The 25,425-nt window shown below is 35.0% G+C and overlaps 1 protein-coding gene across 2 annotated transcripts in view; it reads right to left on the bottom strand.

Annotated features, from left to right (window-relative positions):
* LRRK2 (leucine rich repeat kinase 2) overlaps nucleotides 1-25,425 on the bottom strand; it is a 124,934-nt gene that overhangs the window by 76,940 nt on the left and 22,569 nt on the right. For both annotated transcript variants that reach the window (XM_033118152.1, XM_033118153.1), the window contains exons 11-18: nucleotides 24,834-24,940; nucleotides 21,181-21,310; nucleotides 20,796-20,920; nucleotides 16,566-16,678; nucleotides 7,976-8,120; nucleotides 7,711-7,850; nucleotides 5,561-5,689; nucleotides 5,316-5,486 (exon numbers count right to left, since the gene is read on the bottom strand). In XM_033118152.1, the coding sequence (XP_032974043.1) occupies nucleotides 5,316-5,486; nucleotides 5,561-5,689; nucleotides 7,711-7,850; nucleotides 7,976-8,120; nucleotides 16,566-16,678; nucleotides 20,796-20,920; nucleotides 21,181-21,310; nucleotides 24,834-24,940 (1,060 nt within the window). The remainder of the gene's footprint in view (nucleotides 1-5,315; nucleotides 5,487-5,560; nucleotides 5,690-7,710; nucleotides 7,851-7,975; nucleotides 8,121-16,565; nucleotides 16,679-20,795; nucleotides 20,921-21,180; nucleotides 21,311-24,833; nucleotides 24,941-25,425) is intronic.

The following is a 25,425-nucleotide window of genomic DNA, read 5'->3' as shown; positions in this document are numbered from 1 at the left end:
CTTGATTACCTATTTTGCACTAGTACAAAACAAGGTATGTTCAATTAGTCTATCCACAAAATGAATTCAATATTTATTATTTGTTAGATACAAATAATCTCTGACAACTAGGATAAATTCCTTAAATTTAATAAATCCATGGAAGTAAATACCTGATTTTTTTTTAAGAAGAAAAGATAAATAAGTGCATTAAGGATCCTGTCAAGATGGCAGAGTAGATAAACAATGTGCTTACCTCCTCTCATGACCATATCAAAATTACAGCTAAACTACAGAACAACCATCACTGAGAATCACCTGAAGTATAGTTGAACCAAAGCCCTACAACTAAGGACATACAGAAGAAGCCATGTGAAGACTGATAGGAGGGGCAGAGACACAGAACCAGCTGATCCCACATCCACATATGACCATTAAAAATCAGGAGAGATATCTCAGCTGCAGGGGTTCCCCCCAGAGGAACATGGGTTCCCAACCCCACACCAAGCTCCCCAGCCCAGGGTTCCAGTGCTGGGGAGAGAAGTCCCCAAAACTTCTGGCTGTGAAAACCAGAGGAGATTGTGGCTGAGTGAGACGAGAGTGGCTGCAGTCCCCCTCACTCCTCTTAAAGGGTCTGTGCATGGACTTACTCACTGATGGACTCACTCACTCTGAGCTCTAATTCTGGAACAGCAGCTAAAAAGGTGCCAGGGACATATGGGGAAGAACTGAGCTGTTTACTTCAGGACAAGGGCTAGAGGGGAAGCTTTCTCCCAGACAGAAGGAGCTGGCAGAAGCCATTGTTTCTTTTTTGAGCCTTCCCCCAAACCGGCGTGCAGATGCAGGTGGCTGCCATATCCGAGTTTCCATTAACTTGGCTAACATCATTCATTCATCCTGATTCTCTGAGACACCCACCCCACTTAACTTTCAGGCCCACCCACGCCGCTTCCAGTAACTCTTCTGTATAAATGGTTTGTCTTGGATCATGCTGCAGACTTTCCTAAAACTCCCAAAGGATCACAAAACCCAAACAAGCAACATCTGGCTTCAGCATGTCCATAGCTCTAGCTGAGCAACCCCAAGCTTGATACTAGTGACAGCCAACCTCAGTTTGTGACTTGGTCTCTCAAGTCACCTCCGAGCCCAGCATAGGCAGGGGCAATCAGCAGATTGATTTGTGGCTTATGCCAGGTGGCCCTGAGCAGGGCATAGGCTGTGGTTGAACGTGGCCTGTGGTGGGGCCCTTCCTAAGAGGCCCCGGGACTCTTGCCCAGTGGACAGGTTTGGACTCAGCCAGAGCATCACTGGGCTGCCTCTGGGGACAACATACCCAAATGAAAGCCTGGGCAGGCACCAGAGCCCTGCCAAAGCAAATCCTGCTCCATAGGGTCAGCCCCTGCACAACAGTTCCTCCACTGTAGTCATGGCCAGTCCTCACAACCCATCAGTCTGAGGTTTAATCCCTCCCATTGATATTGCAAACAGCAACCGAGGCTCAACTACAACAGGAGGGCACACACATACCACACAAAAAACACACCTGGATTATCTGGCTGAGGTGACCAGGAAGACTGCACCATTAAGTCCCACAGCACACTTATTACATAAGGTCACTCTACTAAGACTGGGAGATATAGCAGCCCTACTTAATACAAAGAAACAAATACAGGGAGGCAGCAGAAATGAGGAGACAAAGAAACATGTCCCAAATTAAAGAACAGAACAAAGCCCAGAAAAAGAACTAAACAAAATAGAGACAAGCAATCTACTAGACTCAGAGTTCAAAACACTGGTTATACAAATGCTCAGTAATCTCAGGGAGAACTTCAACAAAGAGATAGGAAACATAAAAATTGAGATAGAAAGCATGAAAAAATAAAGTTACAAATAAAGACTATAATAACTGAAATGAAGAATACATTAGAGTGAATCAACAATAGATTAGATGAAGCAGAGGATCGAATCAGTGATTTAGAAGATAAGGTAGCAGAAAACACCCAAACAGAACAGCAAAAAGAAAACAGAATCCAAAAATATGAGGAAAGTTTAAGGGGTCTCTGGGACAACATCTAGTGTACCAACATTCACATCAGAGGGGTACGAGAAGGAAAAGAGATAGAACAAGGAACTGAGAAAACTATTTGAAGAAATAATGATGGAAAACTTTCCTAACCTGGAGAGGAAATAAGTATACAAGTCCAGGAAGTGCAGAGAGTCCTAAACAAGAACTCAAAGAGGTCCACACAAAAGACACATCATGATTAAAATGCCAAAGTTTAAAGACAAAGAATGAATCTTAAAAGCAGCAAGAGGAAAGCAGTTAGTTACCTACTGGGGAGCTTCCATAAGACTGTCAGCTGATTTCTCATCGAAACTTTGCAAGTCAGAAGAGATAGGTAGGAAATATTCAAAGTGATGAAAAGCAAGGACCTAAAACCAAGACTACTCTTCCCAGCAAAGCTATCATTTAGAATAGAGGACAGATAAAGAGCTTCCCAGACAAGAGAAAGCCAAGAGTTCATCACCACCAAACCAGTATTACAAGGAATGTTAGAGGGATTTCTTTAAGATTAATGACAACAACAAAAATAAAAAATATGAATAAAATGGCAATAACTATATATCTATCAACAATTACTTCCCATGTAAATGGATTAAATAATCCAATCAAAAGATATGAGGGCTGAGTGGACAAGAAAACAAGACCCTTAATATGTGCCACCAACAGCAATACTTATACAAGAAAAAAATAGACTTAAAACAACAGCTATAACAAGAGACAAAGAAGGACCCAGTAATCGCACTTCTCACAGTTATCTGAAGAAACCCAAATCCCTATTTCAAGGGGATGTGTGCATCCACATAACCACTGAAGCATTATTTACAACAGTCAAGATATGAAGGTAACCTGGGTGTTCCTGAAGGAATGAATGAATAAAGAAGAGGTGGTACATATATACAATGGAATATTAGTCTTTAAAAAAGAATGAAATCTTGCCGTCTGCAACAACGTGGATAAACCTAGGGGATAGTGCGCTGAGTATAGTATGTCAGAGAAAGACAAATGTCATATGACTTCACTTTCAAGTGGAATCTTAACAACAAAATAAACAAACAAATGAAACAGAAACAAACTCGTAGATACAGAGAATTGATGGTTGCCAAATGGGATAGTTGTTGGGGGAGATGGATGAAAAAGTGGAAGGGATTAAAAAGTACAAATTAGTTGTTACAAAGTAGTGATGGGGATGTAGAGTATAGCATAAGGAATATAGTCAATAGTACTGTAATAGCTATGTATAGTGTCATATGGATACTAGATTTATTGGGGTAACAGATGAGAGGAAGGCAGGGTGGAAAAGGTGAAGGGATTCAGAAATACAAATTGATAGTTACAAAACAGTCATGGGAATATAAAGCATAGAGAATATAGTCAATAATTTGGTAATAACTATATATAGTGCCACGTGAGTACTAGACCAGTCGGGGGCATCATTTTTTAAATTATATAAATGTCTAACCACTATGCTGTATACCTGAAATTAATGTAAAATAATATTGAATGCCAACTGTAATTGAAAAATTAAAAAAGGGGAGAAAAAGGTTAAGGGGAATAAGAGGTTCAAATTTCCAGGTATAAAACAAGTAAGTCATGGGGATGTAATGTACAGCATAGGGAATATAGCATTAATATTGTGAAAGCATAGTACAATGCCAGATGGTGGCTGGATTTATTATGGTGATCACTTCTTTAGATATAGAAATATTGAATAACTATTGTGTACACCTGAAACCAACATAATATTGTACATTAGCTATATTTTAATAGAAATCTTTTTAAAAAGTGGATTAAGTTTAAAAGAATATGGGAAGAAGAATAAAATAAAAAGCTTTTTGCATAGAAAGAGTTGGATAAATTGAGAAAAGAGTAAAAAACACTTTCTATGGGGAATGTAAACTAATCGCACTCAGGTGCTTTTAGCTATCTTGTTTCCCTAACAAAACATTGAAAGAGAAAGTTTCTTTTCAGTTCTTTGACATATCCAAGGTACAATGAAATCATCTGAAGATCACACAAAAGATACACAATAAAAACATATTAAATTATTGAGGGAAATAATTTAATTACCTTTAAAGTAGAGAAGCAACTATTTCTAACGTTGCTTGCTTAAAAGGAATTTGACTAAATTTAAGTAATTCGATTATTTATTTCATTTTAATGCTTAAAATAATTGTGCATAAAAATGAGTTACAGGTTCAGTTTCTTTTTATGTAGATTGCTAATTAGTACTAATGCAATCTTATAGTTGACAAATTGATTTGAATCCATAGGCAAGTGATAAATTAAATAAAATAAGGCTTTAAAAGTAAATTATTGGAAAACATAGTACTTTGCTGGTTATTAAATAAATATATTAAATCACTATTTAATTGCTTTGCTAGAAATAATATTAAATTTCTAGGAAACATACATGGTGCTACCTGAATGCTATTAAAAACTAAAATTTATCCAATAAAGACAAACTTGAAATGACATGTAAGTTTAGTAAATACTTTTTAAAGTTTACATCGTATATGAAGCAATGAGTTAGATATTCTGAATGATACAAAGCTGAACATTGTACATTTCTCCTTTCATATAACTCACAAACTACACAAAAGGTGTACCTAAATTGTCACATACTTACACAGAAGTACATTTTTATTTTATATGGTGATTGAGGAGTGTGAGGAGGGCTTTACCGAGGAAAGAGAATTTGGGTTAGATTTTGAAGGAAGAGCAGAACAATTAGATGTGTTTGCATAGCACACGAGGGAAGAGAGAGAAGGTAAGCAGGACCATAGTGTTACACAACTGAGGGGGTGGCCAGTGGCAGGGGAAGTCGATGCAAACAGCGCCCCTTAAACTGTGCAGTAGACAGCTACATAGCCACATGCAGTAGACCTGAGGGGAGAACTTTCTAGACATAGAAATTGAAAATAAAGAGAAAATGGTTGAAAAATGATCAAAACAAAAATAAAACTGTGTGTTGAGTGGAGTGTGACTGGAGAACAATTTGTACAGAGATGTACAGAAGGAGACACGTTGGGAAAGTTATTTGTCAACCTAACAAGGTAGGTAAATAAGTGAAATGAAGAATTAGACTGGATAATACCTAAGGACTTTATTACCTCTGAAATTCTGTAAATCTAAACCCCAACTACAAATCACAAACAGTTGTCCAACAAACTGGTAAATTCTGTTGTGAACGATAATAGGATGTAAGTACAAGCTATACAATGGCAGAGTCGAATAACAGAGAAAAGAAAAAAGTGACGTCTTGAATATTTACCTGACAAATTAGAGATGTACCCTCCTTTTCTCGATTGGCGTCTGCTCCCAACAGGAGTAAGCATTCAACCATGATGCTATTGTTCTGATCACATGCTCTCTCTAGCATCACACATTTTAACTCATCATCCATAGCTAATTTCGCAAAGCACTTGCAACAAAGGTTCAGAAACTGAAAAGAGTGGAAATAAGTATTAGAGTCAGCTACACACATAACAGTTAGCATAAAGGTGAAAAATATTGTACCTGTTGATCCTTTTGTTCCATGAGACTGGAAGACATGTGATGGAATATTAAGGAATCAAAGGAATAATGTACCAGCAGCTTGGAAAAAGACTCTGACAATTCCAGTATTCTCAGGCTTGTCTCAAATCCCTGAAAGTGTGACCAAAAATAATAACAACATAAGCAATTACAGGCAAGAAAGAATAAATAAATAATATAAAACAGGGTCTGTATATGATATTTCACTTAACTAAGTAGGTATATTTATTGGATTTATTTGTACTTTAAAGCTGTAAAACTTGAAACAATCCTATAAATACCCTTTGCTCTCCCAGTACTAAGAAATGAAGCAGGCAGACAGAATTAAATGCTAGTGAACAAACCATCATCTAGCAAGCAGGAAAAATACCTAATCTACTAATATTCGGCTTTTAAATATCCCTGTCTGAAGCCATACTTACAGGATGAAAGCCAGGATTAGAACAGCAGAATCAGTGGGGCTACAAACCAAATAGGCCAGTAAAGTGATTTTTTTTTTTTATTACAAGACTGCAGATTAGGTTCTCTAGATAGCCCAGCATTTCCCCAACATTTTTGTGCTTTCTACTGAAATTTTAACCTCAAAGAGACAAATGTGAGCTCCTAGATTTCATTCATGCATTTGAGAGAAGTTTGAGGCACTCTGAGGTTTAACATCCTTGTAGCAAATTATTTATAAGAAATGATCAGTCACACCATAGCTTTTTAAAACCACCTAAGCATTTTTCCAAGAGTAGTCTGGGCTCTCCACCCATCTGATGTTTTAACGAAAGAATCAACTTTTGACTTTATTATTACTTAGATAGGTAAATTCACCAAGGATCAACTTAAGTTTTTAGATTTTTATTATCATTCAATATCATATATTCATGAAATCATCTAAATATTAAATAATTGTTTTGAGCTCAGAAGATGCTGGAATTTCTACAAATACATCCTGACATTAGATAAGAGAAGTAATCGGAATTTATGCAGGTGTGAGGAACATGTGGTCCGCCCACCTCTAGAGCAGAGGTCTCTGCAAACTCAAACGAATGCAGCAACAAAGCAGGTAATGCAAATATGTAAAAGACACATAATTTAAATTAAAAACTTGTAAACACTGAACTGGCCAAATAAAATATTTTGGCAGGCCAAATTCAGTCCACTGGCCAATAGTTTACAACCTCAACTGCAGAGATCCTAGAATTTAGGACTAGATGAATGAATATTGAGTAACTGAGAGCACCACACCTGCACAAAATTATTTCCTTTCTCTCAGATTACTTTTAATCAGTTCTGACTTGGCTTTAATCAGCCTAGGTGGAGGCACATTATAACAAGCATATTTATAAAATGCAATATAGTTTTTAATCTAAGAATGTTGGGAGTTCAGAAGCACTTTATAATTAAAAACTTTACATACATTATCTCATTTACTAATAAAGTCTCTGCAAAGGATAGAGCCTAGACATTTTTATTCCTGGTCAATGCTGCCATTTATGAAAATATTTGCTGACTGTGGTTTATAGAGTTGCAAATGCCATTACTGAAAAACCACAACTAATGCAGAAACTCGTAAAGAAACTATTTGTTTTCCTAACATTAGGGGGGGAAAATCCTGTAACAATTTATTTCTTGATCTCCCCTGAATTAACCTTAAGCCAATATCTTGGATTCCTAATAAAGACAGTTATTATGTACCACATTTTAAATTTTGCTGTATGGAAAATGTTTAAAATATTGTTTCACTGCAAGAAAAAAAAATCAAGGGGCAAAATTACTACAGGTAAGCAGCCCACAATAAAACAAAGAGAATGACAAACTTTGGAATAATTATAACTCCTATTTATCTAAAATATAAGCAAATGAAACTCAGCTAGCTGGAACTTCTTTAGCACATTTTCTGCTATTTCATGGAAAAAATAAATGTCAAATAAACATGCTGAGTTTAGAGATTTAATAATTAAACATAGGATCTTTAGAGATTCAATCCAATTCTCTCTACCTGTTAAAATTAAAATACTACAAAATGATAAATTATTTTCAATTAACTAGAATATCCCCATTAATGCAAAGTGGGAATTATACTAACTGCTCTGAAAGAGAAATCTGCACAAAATCTCAAATCCCCTTCAAGATAATGCACATACTTTAACCTGTAATTCAGGCATATCCTTAAATCGTTGTAAACTGGAAACCAGAATTTTTGCTAGCAGATGCCAGGTTCCCGTAAACAACTTCTTCTTTGTAATCAAGCATCCTATAAGACCTAAACCCAGACACTGAATTTCTAGAAGAATAAAAGAAAAAAACATCAAAATTAAATGTTTTAAGTCTCAAACTGTAGAAAAAAAATTAAAGACATCCAAGGCTTCTAAAAATCCATTCTAAATCCTGAATTCAACTTGTACCAACCTTGGTCATCTGGATACATCCGCAATGTTTGAAGCACCGAATCAATAGCACCTTTCAGAGATAATATCTCTAATGCATCAGGAAAATGTGCCATGGAAGAAATTACTTTTAATCCACATTTCTGAATCCCAGGATTTCCAATGAACTAAAATCAAAAGGACAATTAAGAATGTTTGCTGTTAAAAATGAGTTCTCAATACTTATCTTAGCTAAAGCCAGTGATAGACTGATAAAATATAAACTAAATAATCTAAATAAAAATTAGTATCCTTGATTCTGCCTTATATTAGTAATTACTTTTGTTTATTATTAAAGTTAAAAACTAATACTTTAATACTTATTGAGTACCTGTTTTGTGCCAGGCACTGTGCTAAATATATACATTTTCTTTTCACAACAATCTTATTAAATACCCTGTTTCCCCGAAAATAAGACCTAGGTGGACCATCAGCTCTAATGTGTATTTTGGAGCAAAAATTAATATAAGACCTGGTCTTACGTTATATTATATTATATTATGTAAGATCTAGTCTTATATTATAATAAATTAAGACTGAGTCTTATATTACTTTTTGCTCCAAAAGACGCATTAGAGCTGATGGTCCAGCTAGGTCTTATTTTCGGGGAAACACGGTACATACTAATATCATTCCCATTAGAAGATGGGCTCACTGAAGGTTAGAGGGCTTGAGTAACTATTCCTACAATCATACAGATTGTAAATTGCTGAGATGAGACCAAATCAGGGATGTCTGATCCCACAGCCTGCATACTTAACCAGTAAAATGCAATGTTGCCTGCCACCATAGAAAAACCCATCGACAATTTACTCGCAGTGCTTTACATGGCTTATCTCTATCTTACATGGCTTATCTCATTTATTTCCCCTCAACAGCCTCATACAATAGGTTCTCCAAAGTTTAAAGATGTGGGAACAAGAACTCAAGTTTCATAGCTAATAGTGTTAGGCCTAGGACTTGACTATAAAAGTTTCTGCCTTAAAAGCCCAGGGATCTTAATCACTACCACTTCCAACATTTTAATCTCTATTCCTCCCAATGATTTGACACTATTTACTGGTATTCTATAATAGAGGCCACTTCCTTTTCCAGGTCATCCTACTCACTGACTGAGAAGAACACAGTCAACACACTTTCCACCAACCATGTGAGTTACAGCCACACCTCCCCTCTTGACATCTGTGACATATAGCTTCTACTCTTACATTGGTCATCTGTGCTTTTCCATGGCACATTCCAAACTTCTACCATGATGTGCTTGCCCAGCAGATAGCTTTCCTTTCAAAAATTACAATGCTATCTTTCTCAGGACTTTTGCTTTCACAGACACTAGTTTCATGGTGTCTACACTCCAGAGGTCTGACTGACCCTAGCACAGGTATACCACAGAGCTGAAATAGCTTCAAGCCAGACTTCAAGTTCTGGTGTAGCCTTTTCAACCGAAACCTTCTACTCTTGTTCACGTCCACACTGTCAAAGAACAGATTTTCATTCCTTTACCAGTCTAGCCCCTCAGCATCTCTCAAATGTCCTTAGTCAACGTTTTTCGGGTTTTTTTGTTTTTGTTTTTTTTTGTATAGGGTGTGGGAATAAGCATCGTTTTCTCATCCTGTGCCCTTCTCCTCCACAAGTCTGGTATTTTCTGCCCTTAGCATGTTTGCCATGAACATCTTTGCTGCAAAATATTTTGTCAAAAACATTGTTGTTGCACAACTAATGGGCCATAAGGCAATTTTGCCATAAAAGATAAAATAACATAAAAAAGACACATTATAAGGGACATAAAATATAAAAAGGTAATAACAAAATTAAAAAGACTTCATTGAGAAAAATAAAAATACATTGTCACGGAAGTCTTTTACTCATAGTATACTTTTTTTTTTTTTGCTTTTAGTATCAGCTCCTTGTTCAGCATCACACGTTTTTCTTGTCACTACCATTTCTTCTTCCTTCTGTAAGAGAGGTATCATTTTCTACCTACAGAATGGATAATTAATGATCTTTAAAACTGTTATGAATTAGTAGCCTCCTCTTATCTATTTGACAAAAGTAAACTTTTGTTTTTAATAGATGGGAGGCATGAATGCACTTGCCACAGGACTTGCAAACTGATAAGTCATCTTTTTCTAGTATAGTATGCAATCTGGCTTTACATGTAACTTTGCAATCTGGTTTCATCTGAGGTTATCCACTGTTTTAAGACCACCATGTCTACTCCTTATTGTTGAGACCATTATGAGGGCTAAGATTTATATAATATAAAAATGGGAATATTGCAAGAACTTAGTCAATGGAGAATTGAAACCAAATTAACAACTGTCGTGCGAGGGACCCTGCTCACTGCGCCATTTGTCCTTCGGGGTGGCCTGCGGGGTCTCTGGTCCTGCTCCCCATATAAGAACGCAGGATATGGCTAGGCCAAAAAGGAACACCCACGGAGCCATAGGTAGGGGAGTCATACCACTATCGTCTCACTGGTGGCACTATAGTCTCATTGGAGGCAGGATCCACACAACCCGCAACCTGCTGTCCGCTTCTCTGCCAGCCACCCAACCGACTGACCAACCAACGCAGCCACGGCAGTTATATTAGTGGCTAATGGGCTAACTGGTTACAGCTGATGGTCAATTAGCCGCAGCTCCTGGCCACCTACTACCCGAGCCAACACCTTTCCATGTGAGGCCAAAAGCCTGGAAAATGCTCTGTGGGACTCTGTGCCCACAACAACTAGCTTCAATACATTCAGTTGTCAAACGTAAACCAAAACTACCAACCAATTATTTTATCTTTGATAAGTTGCCTTACAGTCAATTTGCTGTGCAGTGAAAAATGCTTATAGCCAAGATATTTATGGTAAAAATGCTTGCAGTGGAAATACCTAGAACTTCTCCTCCATCCACTCACTGCTCAGCTTGGGCATTGTTTCATCTATCATTCCACAAGACACTCATATTCTTGACTCCCTTGGCACTTTATCCTCTAATTATTACCATCTTAACAAATCCCTTTGTAGCACAAAGTACATCAGCTTTAGAGCCATTTAACTTTGGGTTTAAATTATGTTTCATCACTTAACCGTTCCACGAATTTGAGGACGATTAAAATTAATGAATACCATTTTCTCAGAAGTGGCCTTTACTCAAAAGGTGTTATTCAAGAAATATAAAGAAATTCAAAGTGGTGCAAATTTAAAGTAAAGCTAGAGGGATGGCTGAGGATCTGTCTCGGCTTCCTCACCTCTAAAATAATCCTAATAATGCTGGGTTGTTTTGAGGATGAAATGAGGTAACTCACTGTCCGTACAGTAAACACTGAGTAATGGCCACAGTTCAGGCCTTGGACTATCATTCTCCTCAGAGATAAAAAGACTTACAAGTGGGAGAGTGTCTGTCCTTAAATTGGTCTTCCATTCCATCAAACTACCACTTTTCCCTCATCTGGAAACTTATTCATAGAAAAGTCTACACCCACTACACTCCCCCATTCTGCTCACCCCTTAATTTTATATAATCAGACTTCTGTCCTAACCACTCTGAATTAAAACCATTCAAAGAAAAGTCCTTTGATAACTGAATCACTGTTTTTTCCTCCCTCGGTTTCCATGACACAATACACCCCTCATTATTCTCCAACTTTGAAAGTATTTATTTGCCCATCTCCTTTACAATCTCTTCTTTCAACTCCCAACTTGGTCCAAAGTTCTTGTCTTAAAACTCTTGTCTTCATGGATGGATTTCAGACAGTAACATGGCTTTAAGTCACCATAACAACACCACCAACAACCAAGATGATTATGCCAAAACCGATGTGCCAGACACTCTTTTAAGCACCTCATATAGACTCACTCATTTAATCCTCACAAAAACCCTAGAATACAGACGCGCAATTATTACCCCTATGCTATTGATGAAAAACATTGAGAAACGAAAACCTTCGAGGAGATAACCCAAAACACAAGTCTGAACTCTCTTCAGCTTTAAGCGCACATTTCTCTTTGCTTGACAGCAGTATCTTTAAGTCAGATATAGTCAATCAAACTGATATTTATAAAGCACCTATCCTTGTCCTTAATATTATCACCTCTAACAAGTTTCTACTCAACTAGTGGTTCTTGCTACCTTGAGTTCCCTTGGTCTCTATTTCAGGTGAAGTTCAATAATGACTAATGACTTGCAACAAGAATTCAGAGTATATCATTATTACATGTGATAGGACTCAAATAAACTACTTGATAATTTAAAATAGTGGAATTTGATTTTTCAAAATTTCATAAATTTGAAAAATATATACATATACTATGTGTGTGTGTGTGTGTGTGTGTGTGTGTGTGTATTTGATGTTTATAAGCCTATGACGGACTTTTCACTTATCAGGTGTTCTACCTTGAAAATAATGATGTATTTTACTGTTGTTCAATTGAGGATTAAAACGAATTTAACAGTTTCTTTATACTTAACAAGTGTTGTCCAAATAAAATTTTTGGAAGTGTCAATGGGAAGACACCTAAAGACTTTAGTTAGAAACATCCCATCACCTATGCTCCACAATTTTCCAATTTTTTTCAGAGAATATATAAATAATTGAAATGGTTTACCTAGAGCCAGTTAGCCAGCTCAAGAGAAAAACGCACACACCAGCCTCTTTTCTTGCTGTCAGCTAAGTAAATTGCAATGCAGGAAAACTTCCCAGGAAAAAAAAAAAAAGAAAAGAAAGATTGAATGTATAGCTAGAAAGAAGACACCATAGTTCGGGACTAACCTTGAGATATATCATAATAAAGGAGCTGGACTTAAGAAAACAAATACTTTGGACAGCCAGGTAAAAACATCAATTCATTTAAAAGTGAGAAAAAAATCAAGCTAGTCCCAGATTTCTCCACTAAAACATTCAGTACTAGAAGACAATGTAACACCTAGAAAGTCTTCAAGGAAAGAAAATAAAACCTCAATATTATAAAACAAACCAAACTATTTTTTCAAGCGTCCAAATAGCAAACAACAATATTAAAATGTTCAGGGAATAAACCATTTTCAAAGAAACTCAACTAAAAGATAAATAGAAAAACTATAACAAAAGGACTTGCAGTGAACATTGAATCCATGTAACTGTAGGTACAAGATGAAAACAAACTTAGAAAGTATAGCTATGGCACTAATATAAATATATAAACCTTGTCATTGTAGAATTAATTTATTTGTTGGTGAGAAAATAATTTATTTATTGGTGAGGAAATAAGTAACACTAACATTTACTGATACGCCAAAGCATTGTACTGAGTACTTTACATTAATTATCTCACAAAAATCTTCATAAATCCATTATCTACTTTATAGATAATGAAACTGAGACTTTAAGTAACTTGTCCAAAGTATCTCAGTCTCTAAGTGGCAGAGCCAGATTCAAACCCAGATATCCTGATCCCAGGGTCCACAAATTCAACTATTAGAACATTTCATACAGTTAAAAGTATAAAAGCAAACACTGTATAATGTGCTCTAATTGAGAGATGGAGGGAAGGGAAAAGACATAAGGAAGTGAAAATAGACTAATTTCACCAAAAGGTGTGCATAATATGTTAACATACATGAAGGGAAAAAAAGGAGTACCTGAAATATACATTCATACTCATGAAAAATTTGACATTTTTCCATACAACATATTAGGAGTCTCAGCTAGTTGTGTTTAATCCCTACACAGAATGACATAATTTGGAAGTAGTATAATTTATTTAATTAATATCTGTTGATATGCATCAGATTGTTAGGATCGACTCAATTAAGCCGTAGTAACATTCCCAATATTTCATAGACTGAAAATAGAAAAAGTTCAATTCTCGCTCATGCTTGATGTGTGTTACAAGGCAGGAGAGGGTCTCTTCCCGTCAGTCACTCAGGGACCTCTGCTGATGGAGCAACCACCATCGAAACATTACAGGTCATAGTGCCTGAGAGAGTGTTCTGAAAAATGTCTCACCAGCAATTAAATATTTGGTCCAGAAATAGCAAACGTCCTCCACTTAACAACGCCTCCACCAAAACTAGTTACATGATCGAACTAAAACTACAGAAGGGCCAATAAATACACGCACTACCCCAGGATCACCAGAAGGTGGAGAACTGAAAATATCTGGCAAATAGCACTCATAATTACCACACAAGTATTTAATTTGTTGCCACATTTTCTTATTACAAATATGTCACAATGAACATTCTGCATGAGAAAAAATCTTTGTATACTTGTACAGCTATATCTACATTATAAGTCCTTAGAGTGGAACTGCTGGTCAGAAAATACGTGTTTGAATTTCGATCAATATTATTAAATTTATCCCCAACAAGGTCTTTCTTTTTTTAATTTACATTTCTTTAATGGTGATTTTATTTGAGGCCCTTGTCATATTTTTATATGTCAAATACATTTTTACCTTTAAATCTCATCCATCTGTAATGAGTTTGGGCAGAATGAGTAAGGTAATAATACAAAGCTTCCTTTGTTTTCCCAAAAAAAGAGACTGAGTTATTCCAACACAAGTTACTGAGCTATCTTTTTTGTCCCCAGTTTTGGGGGAATGTCATATACAAATTTCACATTTGCATTTGAGTTTATTTTCTAAATTATCATTATGTGGCATTGATCTATGCCCTCCAATGCCAGTGTCACACCATTTTAATTACTAGCTTTATAACACATTTGGTTATCTGCTGGAGTTGAGCCATATTAATTATCCTCTTTTTAAAAAATTCTTCTAATTATTCATGCATATTAATTATTTAATTATCTTTCTCAAAATTTTATATCAGTTTATCTAGTTCCAGAAACTACTATTGTTATTTTTATCACGGGTTCATAGACATAGATCAATTTTAATTATTAAAAATTTTATCAAAAAAAATGATATAGGGTGGCTGGTTGGCTCAGTTGGTTAGAATGCAGTGCTCATAACACCCAGGTTCCCGGTTTGATTCCCACATGGGCCAGTGAGCTGTACCTTCCACAACTAGACTGAAAACAACGACTTGACTTGGAGCTTACGGGTCCTGGAAAAACATACTGTTCCCTAATAAAAAAAATTAAAAAATAAAAAGATGATATACATTTTCATATGTACAACTCCTCTTTTGTACCTCTCAGTTTCCTTTTGTCCTGTAAACTTTCTTTGACTTTATTCCTATGTAATTTCTTTTTATTGTTGTTATTGTTGCTTTTGCAAATGGGCTCTTTCTTTCACTGTATATTATTTACAGTTGAAATAAATGTCTTCAATATTTAAACTGGGTACATTTAGCATCAAGGGTTTTATGAAGCATACAAGCTCTTTGATTTGTGTCCATTTAATCAGAAGATTGGCTTGACTTTTTAAGTTCCCTTGCTAAAGACAGCAGCAGTATCACTGCATACAAAGCACAGATGCAGCCAAAATGTGGAGGGTCCTAGTTTCTACTTTGTTCTCCAGAAACAATCCATGACAGAAGGGTAGGAAACATTCTTTTTTTTGTCTTTCCAGTGCCTAACACAGGTCCTTCCACATACTTATTTTCACCAAATATTCCTGGAATTAAATTCAACCCATTATATTGCTATACTCAAGAATTATATTAAGGTTTCAGTACAGATGAATCAAATATATCACAGACAATTACATTACAAAGTTCAGTTGAAATTGAATTTTTAAAGGAGAGCTCTCTGCAGGCTATTCTAATTAATTCATGACATTTTTCAAAGTATACTAAATCACACGGAATCATTTCCATTAATGACCTTGACTCCTCCCTTGCTTTCATAAAAACATTAACCCTAATCATGTTTTCTTCTTTACTCAAAGAACCAATTTATATCATGTTGAACTTCCAAATCATCTCAATTCCATCAATACCTTTTGCAATGCACAATCTAAACATAATTTTGCTCTTCTTTTTTTATACTTAGTATGATCATTCATTATATTAATTATAATACATTATCACAAATGTACATAGGTATGTAAATACCTATGTATATACGAGTAGATATGTAAAAATGGGAAGAAACAATGCACACTGAACCACTTCAGAGGTTATCTCTGAGGAGCGCAATAAAATCGAGCAAAGGAAATCAAAGAAAACTTTAATGTTGTACCCTGTGTATCTTCTTGGACTGAATCGTTCAGAATGGGACCAGAAAATAAAGTCAAGCAGCCAGGAGGAGAGACAGAGGAAAAACAGCATCTATAGCTGCTGCTGTAGCTCCTGAGATCGCTCAGGAGGCTGAGTTGCACATCTAGCTCTTTGGTTCTCTCTCTCCGAGTGGGCAGACACAAGTGGCTTTACATTACCCGCAATTAAAAGACCTGCCCAAGTCTGACAGAACACTTATAGTTGATGGTTGTAGCTGATAGTACACTTATCTTAGCGGAAATGGCACATCTCCTCACCCCCTATATCCTTATTGCTGCGGTATGTCTCTGACCACATAACTTCCTACTTTCGGAGTAAACAGAAGATGGAAAACTTAAGTTAAAAATGTCTCCCTATTTCCCCAAATTTCATATTCTGGTTAACAGTATGAAGGCAGAAAACCTATATTATACATACCCTGTTCATAGATACTAGGACCAGTTTGTGAATATCATTCCTGAAACACAATTTTGTAACCATATTTAGTTTATGCTGATATTCAGTATCTTCCCTGGATTTTTCTGACATACCTAAATGCAAAAAATAAATGAAAGTAAATAAATAAATAGATAAATAAATACATAAATAAATACATAAATAAATAAATAAATACTTTTCAGCTTAAAAGATTTAAGCTGAACAGATTGTGATTTGTTAGGAATGATTATAATTAATCCAACAATACACATGTACATTTTTCGAATACATGGTCCCTTACCAAAGAAATAACCCTAGCTTGAAGGAATTTATAAAAGTAGTTCATCATTGAATATAAAATAAATACAGTGAGTGTGGACGTTTATTTAATTTAAAGTAGCAAGACGTTATTATGGTGGAGGAATTTTCTGTAGCAAACAACCTTTTAATATGAGTAGGCTGTACTCATACAAGGAGCTAGATGATATTTATGAAACAATGGACAATTTGAAAAAAGCTCAAAGTTATTTGTACTACAACATAAGAAGCTCAGATACAAAACGTAGGCATAAAAGAGCAGCTGGAATCATAGTGAAAAGAAAAAAGATTTGTTTCAGCATTATGATGGAAAGAGCCTGTGTTTTATTAGAAGTCCTCTAAGGCTGCATAACAGTATTAAGTTATTTAAAGGAAATATATTCCTTATTAATCTACATTGTAGCTGAACTATCCTAAAACCATTGAAAAACACTGGAAATTTAAAAAATTGATTACACAATAGAATAGTATATAAAATTATTATGAATGAATGTTTCCAAAACTTAAGACTATAGAAATAATTATTCATAAACAATTACTTATAATCCTTCATTTTAATAATTTGTATTAACACAAACTATAAATTGGATGCATACAGCTTTTCATTTATTTAACAAAAATATGAATGTCAACTACGTGCCAGAGATTTTGCTACATGCTGGAATACCACAGTGAATAAGACAGGCTAGATTCCCAGAGTCCTGGAATTTTCAGTCCTAGTTTAAAAATTTATTCAAATAGGTTCTGACATTCACTACAGCCGTATGACCTTGGACGAGTCACTTAAACTCTCTGCGTCTCATTGTCAGTGACCAAAACCATATTAACTTCTGAGGCTGCCCATTACATCACAAGCAGATGTGATGGCTGAAAGCAGGCCTGTTGAGTAGTAAAAACTTCATGCCAGATGCAATGAGTCTTATTAAGACTTATATTAAGACCAAATGAACATTCCCATAAATTTCACCTCTGGTCATATCACCTGAGTTCTACTATTCCGAATGGATATAATATCCTTTCCACCTAACAGCCCTTTAAATTGTGTGGACTGCAAATTTATTGAGGATAGAATCTATAACTTAATCATCTCCAGATCTCCAAAGGTTCCAAGAATACTACTTTAAATATAACCGTTGTTCAATATACTTTTGTTGCACAAATGTGTATTTCAAAATGACTACTCTGGAGTCGGGTTGCATAGGTTGAAAACCTGGTTCCATTATATAAGCTGTGACCTTAAAATCTCTACATTATGACTCAGTTTCATCATCTGTAAAATAGCAACAACAGCAAAAAGTAGTATCTGCCTTATGGGTGCTGCAAGAATTTAAAAAGTTAATATACATAAAGCACTTCAAATAATATCTGACACATTTTAAGTCCTCCATATTGTTAGGTATTATTGTTATTAACTATAAATGAGTAGATTTTGATACAGGTTTTGTACACTCTTGAGTCATCTCTTCTCCAGATTAAATAATTTCAGACCCTCTTATTGTTCTTATGGATGTGGTTTTATACTCCTAATCACTTGCCTCTGTACACTTTCTAATTTGCCTATATCTCTTCTTAAAGAATTTTACATTATTTCCTCTAAAACTCACACAAAATCAACACAGAAAAAACTAACTGATATTTTATTACAATAACTGGGTCTTTATTATTATTTTTTTAAAACAACTGGCTGAGTCACTTCAAGTTATTGGTATAAAAAAAGGTGGAAGTGAGCAGTACTAGTTTGAAAGAAACTTAAGAGTCATAAAAGCACCTCAACTTAACATGTCCAAATCAGAACCATGTTCAACCTCAAAATGACTGGGGTACTGACGCCATAGTTAATAACTGATATATAGAATGGTATAGTAAGTTATAGTATGGCACAGTATTGTATGGTGTGGTATGGTGTCGATATGGTCTGATAGCTTAAAGTGAACAGTTAAGTCTTTACCTAATAAAGAAATGCATTTATATATTGATATACATATAAAATGTGTCTATTTACACATAAAGCATAATCCTAAAGTTATAAAATTATTTTCAAGGGCACTGTTTAATATATCTAAACATCATTGTAAAAAATTATTTAACTTATCATTTAAATACACCATTTAATACATCCAAATGATTGACTATCAATGTTACTTCAGGGTCATTCTAAGAACAATAAAAGAAAAGAAAATTTAAATTTGAAACTTATTTCTGAACTAAAAGAATAGATTTAAACACCTCTTGGTTAAATTTAAAATTCAAATGCCTCTTCAAAAAAATAAGACTGACACCTTTAAGGATAATCAAAATAGTTTGTTTTGTTTTGATTTTTACAATCTACAAACAAAATTCAAAAAAAAACAAACCTCACAAGATTTTTGAGCAAAATTATCTCTATTAAATTATTTCCCAAAAGTTGACTGACAACTATAAATGGGACACTATGATTCAATCCAAACTGTATTTATTGAATAGCTATTTTTGGTCGAGGTAACACAGTTTTTTTAAAAAAAAAAATGGCCGAATAAAGCCATCCTAGAAAATATTTATACTCTATTACTGAGTATAATCTTATACTCAGAAACATAAAATACCTATGTGACAGCAGATAATGGTAGATTTAGGAAGATTTCATTAAAAAACGGGGAGGGGGACTTCTAAAGAATTAGAACTTTTACAGAACCAAAAACAGTAACATCCCTGATATCAGTAGACAGAAATATACCTCCTATGCTCCTCTCAGATCCATCCTCTCCTCAACTGCCCAGCCCCCACCATGTCTCACTTGACTATCATGGTCTCCAACCCAACAGCCCCATAACTTGGCTCTCCTCCTGCTGCCCATCCTCTACACCACAGTGCTATGGTTTTAAATTGCAGATTTGGTCATAACAGTACAATTTTTAAAACCTTTAATAAATTTGAATTGACTTGCATTAAAAAAGCACAAACTGTTCCGCGTTGCATTCAAAGCCCTTCACGTTCAGGCCCCAGGCACTGCTCTCCTCTACTCCACGCTTCACTCACCCCAGACCATGTGCACTTTCTCCTTCTGCTTGAAATGTCCTTCCTGACCTTTCTACCAGGTCAGCCCTGCTCACGTTTCAATCTCAATGTCACAGTCTCTGACCCACTCCTTTGGGTAAATTATTTATGCCTTCAACATTGTCATAGCCTTTTATACAAATATCTATAACAGCTCCTTTCATGCTGTCTGGTAATTAATTATTTACATATCCGTCCACCTCTGAACTCCTAAAATAGTACAGTCATGCTTTTTTTTTTTCATTTATCTTTCATACCTTTGCAGTCATCACCATGTTTAGAACATAAGAGGCACTTAATAAATATCTGTTGAATGAATGAAGGAGCAGGTGTTTTAAATGGGCTTTGAAGGACAAAAAAGGTCACAACAGATGTAAGTAGAAGGTACGGGGGTTGCGGGGGAAGGATGAAAGCTATTAAGGTTAATGAGTAAAAGCCACATGGTTATTTTTGAAAAAAATTAAGTCAACAACAGAGTAAGAAGGACTAAAAAGAGCCAAGAGAAGAAGTGTGACGTTTAGTTAGCTGTTACTATAGTCCAGACAAAACAGAACAAAAACTAATGTGTACTGCGTGATGCCAACAAAAATAGAAAAGAATTATTAGAGGTTGACACTTGCCTTGGAAGTACAGGGCCACACTTTACACCATAATTATTTCTTGGGTAAATAAATTATTGAATTTTCTTATTAAAATTTCTTATAAATTATTCTTACCATTACACATCATCATTTTCCTTTATTTTTGGATTAGTGGAAAGATTTGCATTTATTTGGCAGGAACTCTCCCTTAATTTTTGCCTAGAACGTTAGTATTTCATAACAAGTAAAAAATCTATTTAAATTGTGATCTCTTCCCACAATCAGTTATGTAGCTTACCTGGAACTATAAAATGTAGAATAGCTCGAAGTGCCTCCAACTGCACTGATAATGATGTCTCATGACTCTTCATAACTGTTATTATTTTGGGGGCCACTGCTGTCATTGTATCCAGGGAAGCATTACTGGAGAAAGCAATATTGAAATGCTTATTAAAAATATTACTTGATTTTATTGTACAAACACAATTTTGAAACAAGTGCAGGAAAACAGAATCAATATAGTATATCCAAAAAGGCTATATGAAAATACATTTGAATCCAGTAATACGATCGTGTATAATTTTAATTGTTCTTTCATTAAATTTTGACTTCAAGAAGTTGATATTCTACCTATTCTAACATTATATACGAGCATTCTGCATAAGTTCATGAATCTATATTACCTTTCTTCAAAAAGATGATTTAGCATTTTACAGCCACTTTCAGCCACTTCAGGAGAATGTATATGCTTCTGCATTAACTCCAACACGTTCAGGTATATTCCTTTCGACAACAGGATTTTTCTGAAATAAACTAGAAGAGGTTTTTAACGTTATTTGTAGAAATGAAAGCACATTTTCATAATTTTGCAATGAGACAATATTAAGACAGTCCAAATTCTTAGGAAAGTATATACAAGTACATATGCAATTTATATTTGATTTACAACTTAAAGATCATTGATGTTTATTTCTTTATAATATATACCGTTTCCAATTTTTTTGCATTTATTAACCATTTGTTCAGGTTTTCATTTTTAAAGAGTAGTAGACTTATAGCAATGTAATCACCATACCCCAGTCCATGTAGAAGGAGTGTTTTTGCAGCAAAATGTTTGAAAATAATGCCTTCAAAAATAATAGTAAAAGTTAAATTTCATTCTAATACTTAAAACAATGTCACAAAATAACTGTACTTACATAGAGCTAACACTCGCTAGATATACGAGACACCAGTAATCTGGGAATAAGTTCCAGGTGTGTGGAGATATTGACCATCCTCTAAGCACTTGGGGGACAGAGGATGTGGGGTGAGGCCAGGGGCTGGAACCAGGCTGGGTCGCCTTCAGCCCTGAACTACCTTCTTCATTTATCCCAGTGGACTGTACAAACATTATCATTTCTACGTAAGCCATCATGTGCAAAGGGAGGGAAAGCACTGCACAAATAATTACAAGTACATATTTTCACGAAGTAATGCCAAAGTTTAAGAAACACAAAGATACACTTCATGAGTGATTTTACATTACATGTGGAAAGTAACTGTATCCCAGCAATAATGATTACAGAATAATTTTCCTCTTCATGATAAACTTTCTTCACTAAATGCAAATCCAATGTCTTAAAGTTTCATTTTTGAAACCTCTATAAAAACATCAATTCCAACATAATTCAACACTTTGACAGCAGTGAAAAATAAAACTTACAAAGTTTTAACTTAAGTACTTTTTTGAAAAATGAGTTATCAAGCTCAAATTGGGACAAGAAGAAAAGATATGCCAAAACTCAAAAATAAGAGGTAGTTATATACACATCCTAAACCACTACCAAAATCTGAAAAATCCATACCTTTTAAAGATGTCTAGAAAATCACATGTGAAAATATGATCACAAGTTGGTTATTTTGCTTGGTTATGCCAGAAGTTTTCATAACCCCTCCTAAAGCGGCTAAATTCTAACTAAGGAGATACTTTAAAAAATAGAAGTTATTCTAGACCAGCAGTTCTCACACTTTAAATGTGCCTCAGAATCACCTGGGAGGTTGTTAAAACACAGATTGGCTGGGTCCCAACCCCAAAATTTATGATTCAGTAGATCTGTATGGGGCCCTAGAATTAACGTTTTTAACAAGTTCCTAGGCAATGTTGCTGGTCTGGAGACCACACTTTAAGAACCACTGTCCTGGGCATTAACCCAACTTGAGACTGGAAAATTGAGAATAGAAATTTCAGCAAACACTAGGCCTAGGAGGAAAAATTACATCACGAGTCACTTTAGAGTTTACAGAACATTTTACATACTTTATCTCATTTACCAGCTATCTACATAATACTCTTGACCTCGTCTACTCCACTTTAATGGTAAATTATCTCCTTAAAAATCCAATAATAATATGCAACTTCCTTTGCAACAGTCACCTTCTTTCATGGCTGCCTAGTCACAATTTCATCTCTTCTGACCCCTAACATATATCCTCCAAAAATTTGCTTCATGTTTTTTTCTTTGCTACCTGACAGATCATACATTTATATTTCGTCTTATTATCTATCCTCCCCACTAGAGTTAAAGCTCAATGAGCCTGAAATTTGTTTAACTGATGTATCTGAAGTATCTAAGGCATTGTGTAGTACACAGCAGGAGCTAAATAAATATTAACTGAATAATTAATTAAGTGAAAAAATGTCACAGAAGTTGTTTGAGCCTTTGCCTTGGGACCACCATGGCAGAACCCAATTCTTCTGGCTGCTGCTCCAGTCATTTTTCTAAAAAACCATATCCAACCCTGCACACCCAATGTTCTCAAGTGTCTTTGAACAAGAAGTTGTCCACAGAGGTTGGTGAACAAGCTGCTCAATTTCCTAATACTCGCCTTAAGGCAGAACTCCAAGTATAATATGAAGGTATCTGAGGACAGTTTATCTGTCAGGTAGCCAAGAACAAAGTAGTAAGGAACCAGAAAGAGCAGAGAACTGATTATGAACAAAGAAATCGGGGTTAGTTCCACATGTAACTAATACTCAGACACTGTAATATGCAGCAGCCCAAATCTCACAAAATCATGGTTGTTTTGTTGGCATATCAAAGATGATTTCCAGGTAATTAAAAATTAGAGGACCAACACAATGTCGTTTATACATGGTAAAGGCCGGTGTCCTCCCTTAAGTGCCCCACACTAAAGCAATCAAGTCTGGTCCTCATTTTCAGGAGTGAGATCCCTATCCAGCATCTGCACAGAAGACGGGAGATTCAAGAAGAGCAATTCCCTTTCTTACCACTCCTGCCCTGATTCATTATCTCCGAGGGCAACCCCGGGCTGTATCTCATGGCTCCTGCCAATCCAATGTTTTTATTAAAATGCCATCTGAGAGGTGGAGTGAGAAAGGAATAAAGGGAAGAAGAAATGCTTTTCCTCTGGATTTGACTTAAATAACAGCATAAAGAAATATGCATGAAGTGGTTTCTTGATTCCTTTCATTGCACCCAGGTTCTCTACTAAAGGCTACTGTTAACACTGGTCTCTATTGACGTTTCCAGTACTCTTCTCTCCTTTTCTCACTCCAAAAGTATCTTACAAGAGCTTCCAAGTCCTAATGCCCTTATAACGAGTTTTCTCCCAAGACTTTCTGGCAGTATGTCCTGTTTATGAGGCCTGGATTCTGAACAGCCTGATTCTCAATTTTAAACCTCAAGAGTCCTTCCAAAAGCGTTACAGCCATTTTTCTCTCCTTAATAATGCAAATCTACAAGACATATAAAGGACTATTTTCCAAAAAAAAAAATAAAATGGACAATTTTATCAGACGTTAAAATGGTAAATATCTCTCTACCCACTGCATTTCTACATAGTTTTCCTAAAAAAATAATAGGAACATTGTATAAAGGAAAATGGGGGAAAGTGACGATTTGGTGTTTATTGCAGTTATCAAAAAAAAAAAAAAAAATCCCACTGGACACAAGCTAAAATTCCATCAACAAGAAATTGGTTCATAAAATAGAATATAGGCATACATTGGAAAACTACACACCCATTAAAAATGACTGTGAGAATTTCCATTTATCAACACAAAAATGTAAAATTTGTTTATAAGAGTATGATATGATCCAATTTCTGCAAAAAAAGTAGAAAATGTATTGTATATGTCATATATGAGTACATACATAGAAGTCCAGAAAAAAAACATCAAAAATGTTTATTTTCTTTATCATTTTATCTATATATCAACACATATATATCAAACATGTATATATATTTAAAGTTTTACAATGTTTAGCTTTTATAATTTAAAAACTGCAAAATGTATTTTCCACTCTTGTTAAAAAATGGGTGCACTGCTTACCGTTTTGTTCTAACAGAGTGGACAATGCATTCGCAGATGCCTGGAAGACTTCTTTTGATGAAGAATGCATCAGCATGGAAAGCATCACTTCCCTATGAGCTGGGAACCTTTCACAAATTCAACCACAACATTAATAGTAATCTTTTTTAACAGTTATCTAAAATATTCACTTATTATTATCTAATCTCTCTAACAACAAATAAGGACATAAAACATTTTATACCTCCACGGACAAGAGGGAATTATAGTTAAACAGGTTTATATTTAAAAGTTGGAACACAATGCAATATACAGATGATATATTATAGAATTTTACACTTGAAACCTATGTAATTTTATTAATCAATGTCAGCCCAATAAATTTAATTTTAAAAAAAGTTTTAAGAAGTTAGATTCAAATCCATTAAATACTAATAAGTTAGTATTTCTCTGTTTCTTCAAAGTCGATAAGCAGTAGGGGGAAAAATGACAACAAATCTTAAAGAGGTGATAAGAGTAAAAATGTACAGTAAGAAAAAGAAGATAATAGAAGCAAGAAAGGAAAAATAAAAAGTTGTAAAGAAGCAGCATGAGTTTTTAAAATGTAGAGCAT

Source organism: Rhinolophus ferrumequinum, chromosome 10 (assembly GCF_004115265.2).
Source record: "Rhinolophus ferrumequinum isolate MPI-CBG mRhiFer1 chromosome 10, mRhiFer1_v1.p, whole genome shotgun sequence".
Classification (NCBI taxonomy): domain Eukaryota; kingdom Metazoa; phylum Chordata; class Mammalia; order Chiroptera; family Rhinolophidae; genus Rhinolophus; species Rhinolophus ferrumequinum.
Note: the sequence above shows the minus strand (reverse complement) of the source record. Positions and strands in the feature narration are given on the sequence as shown.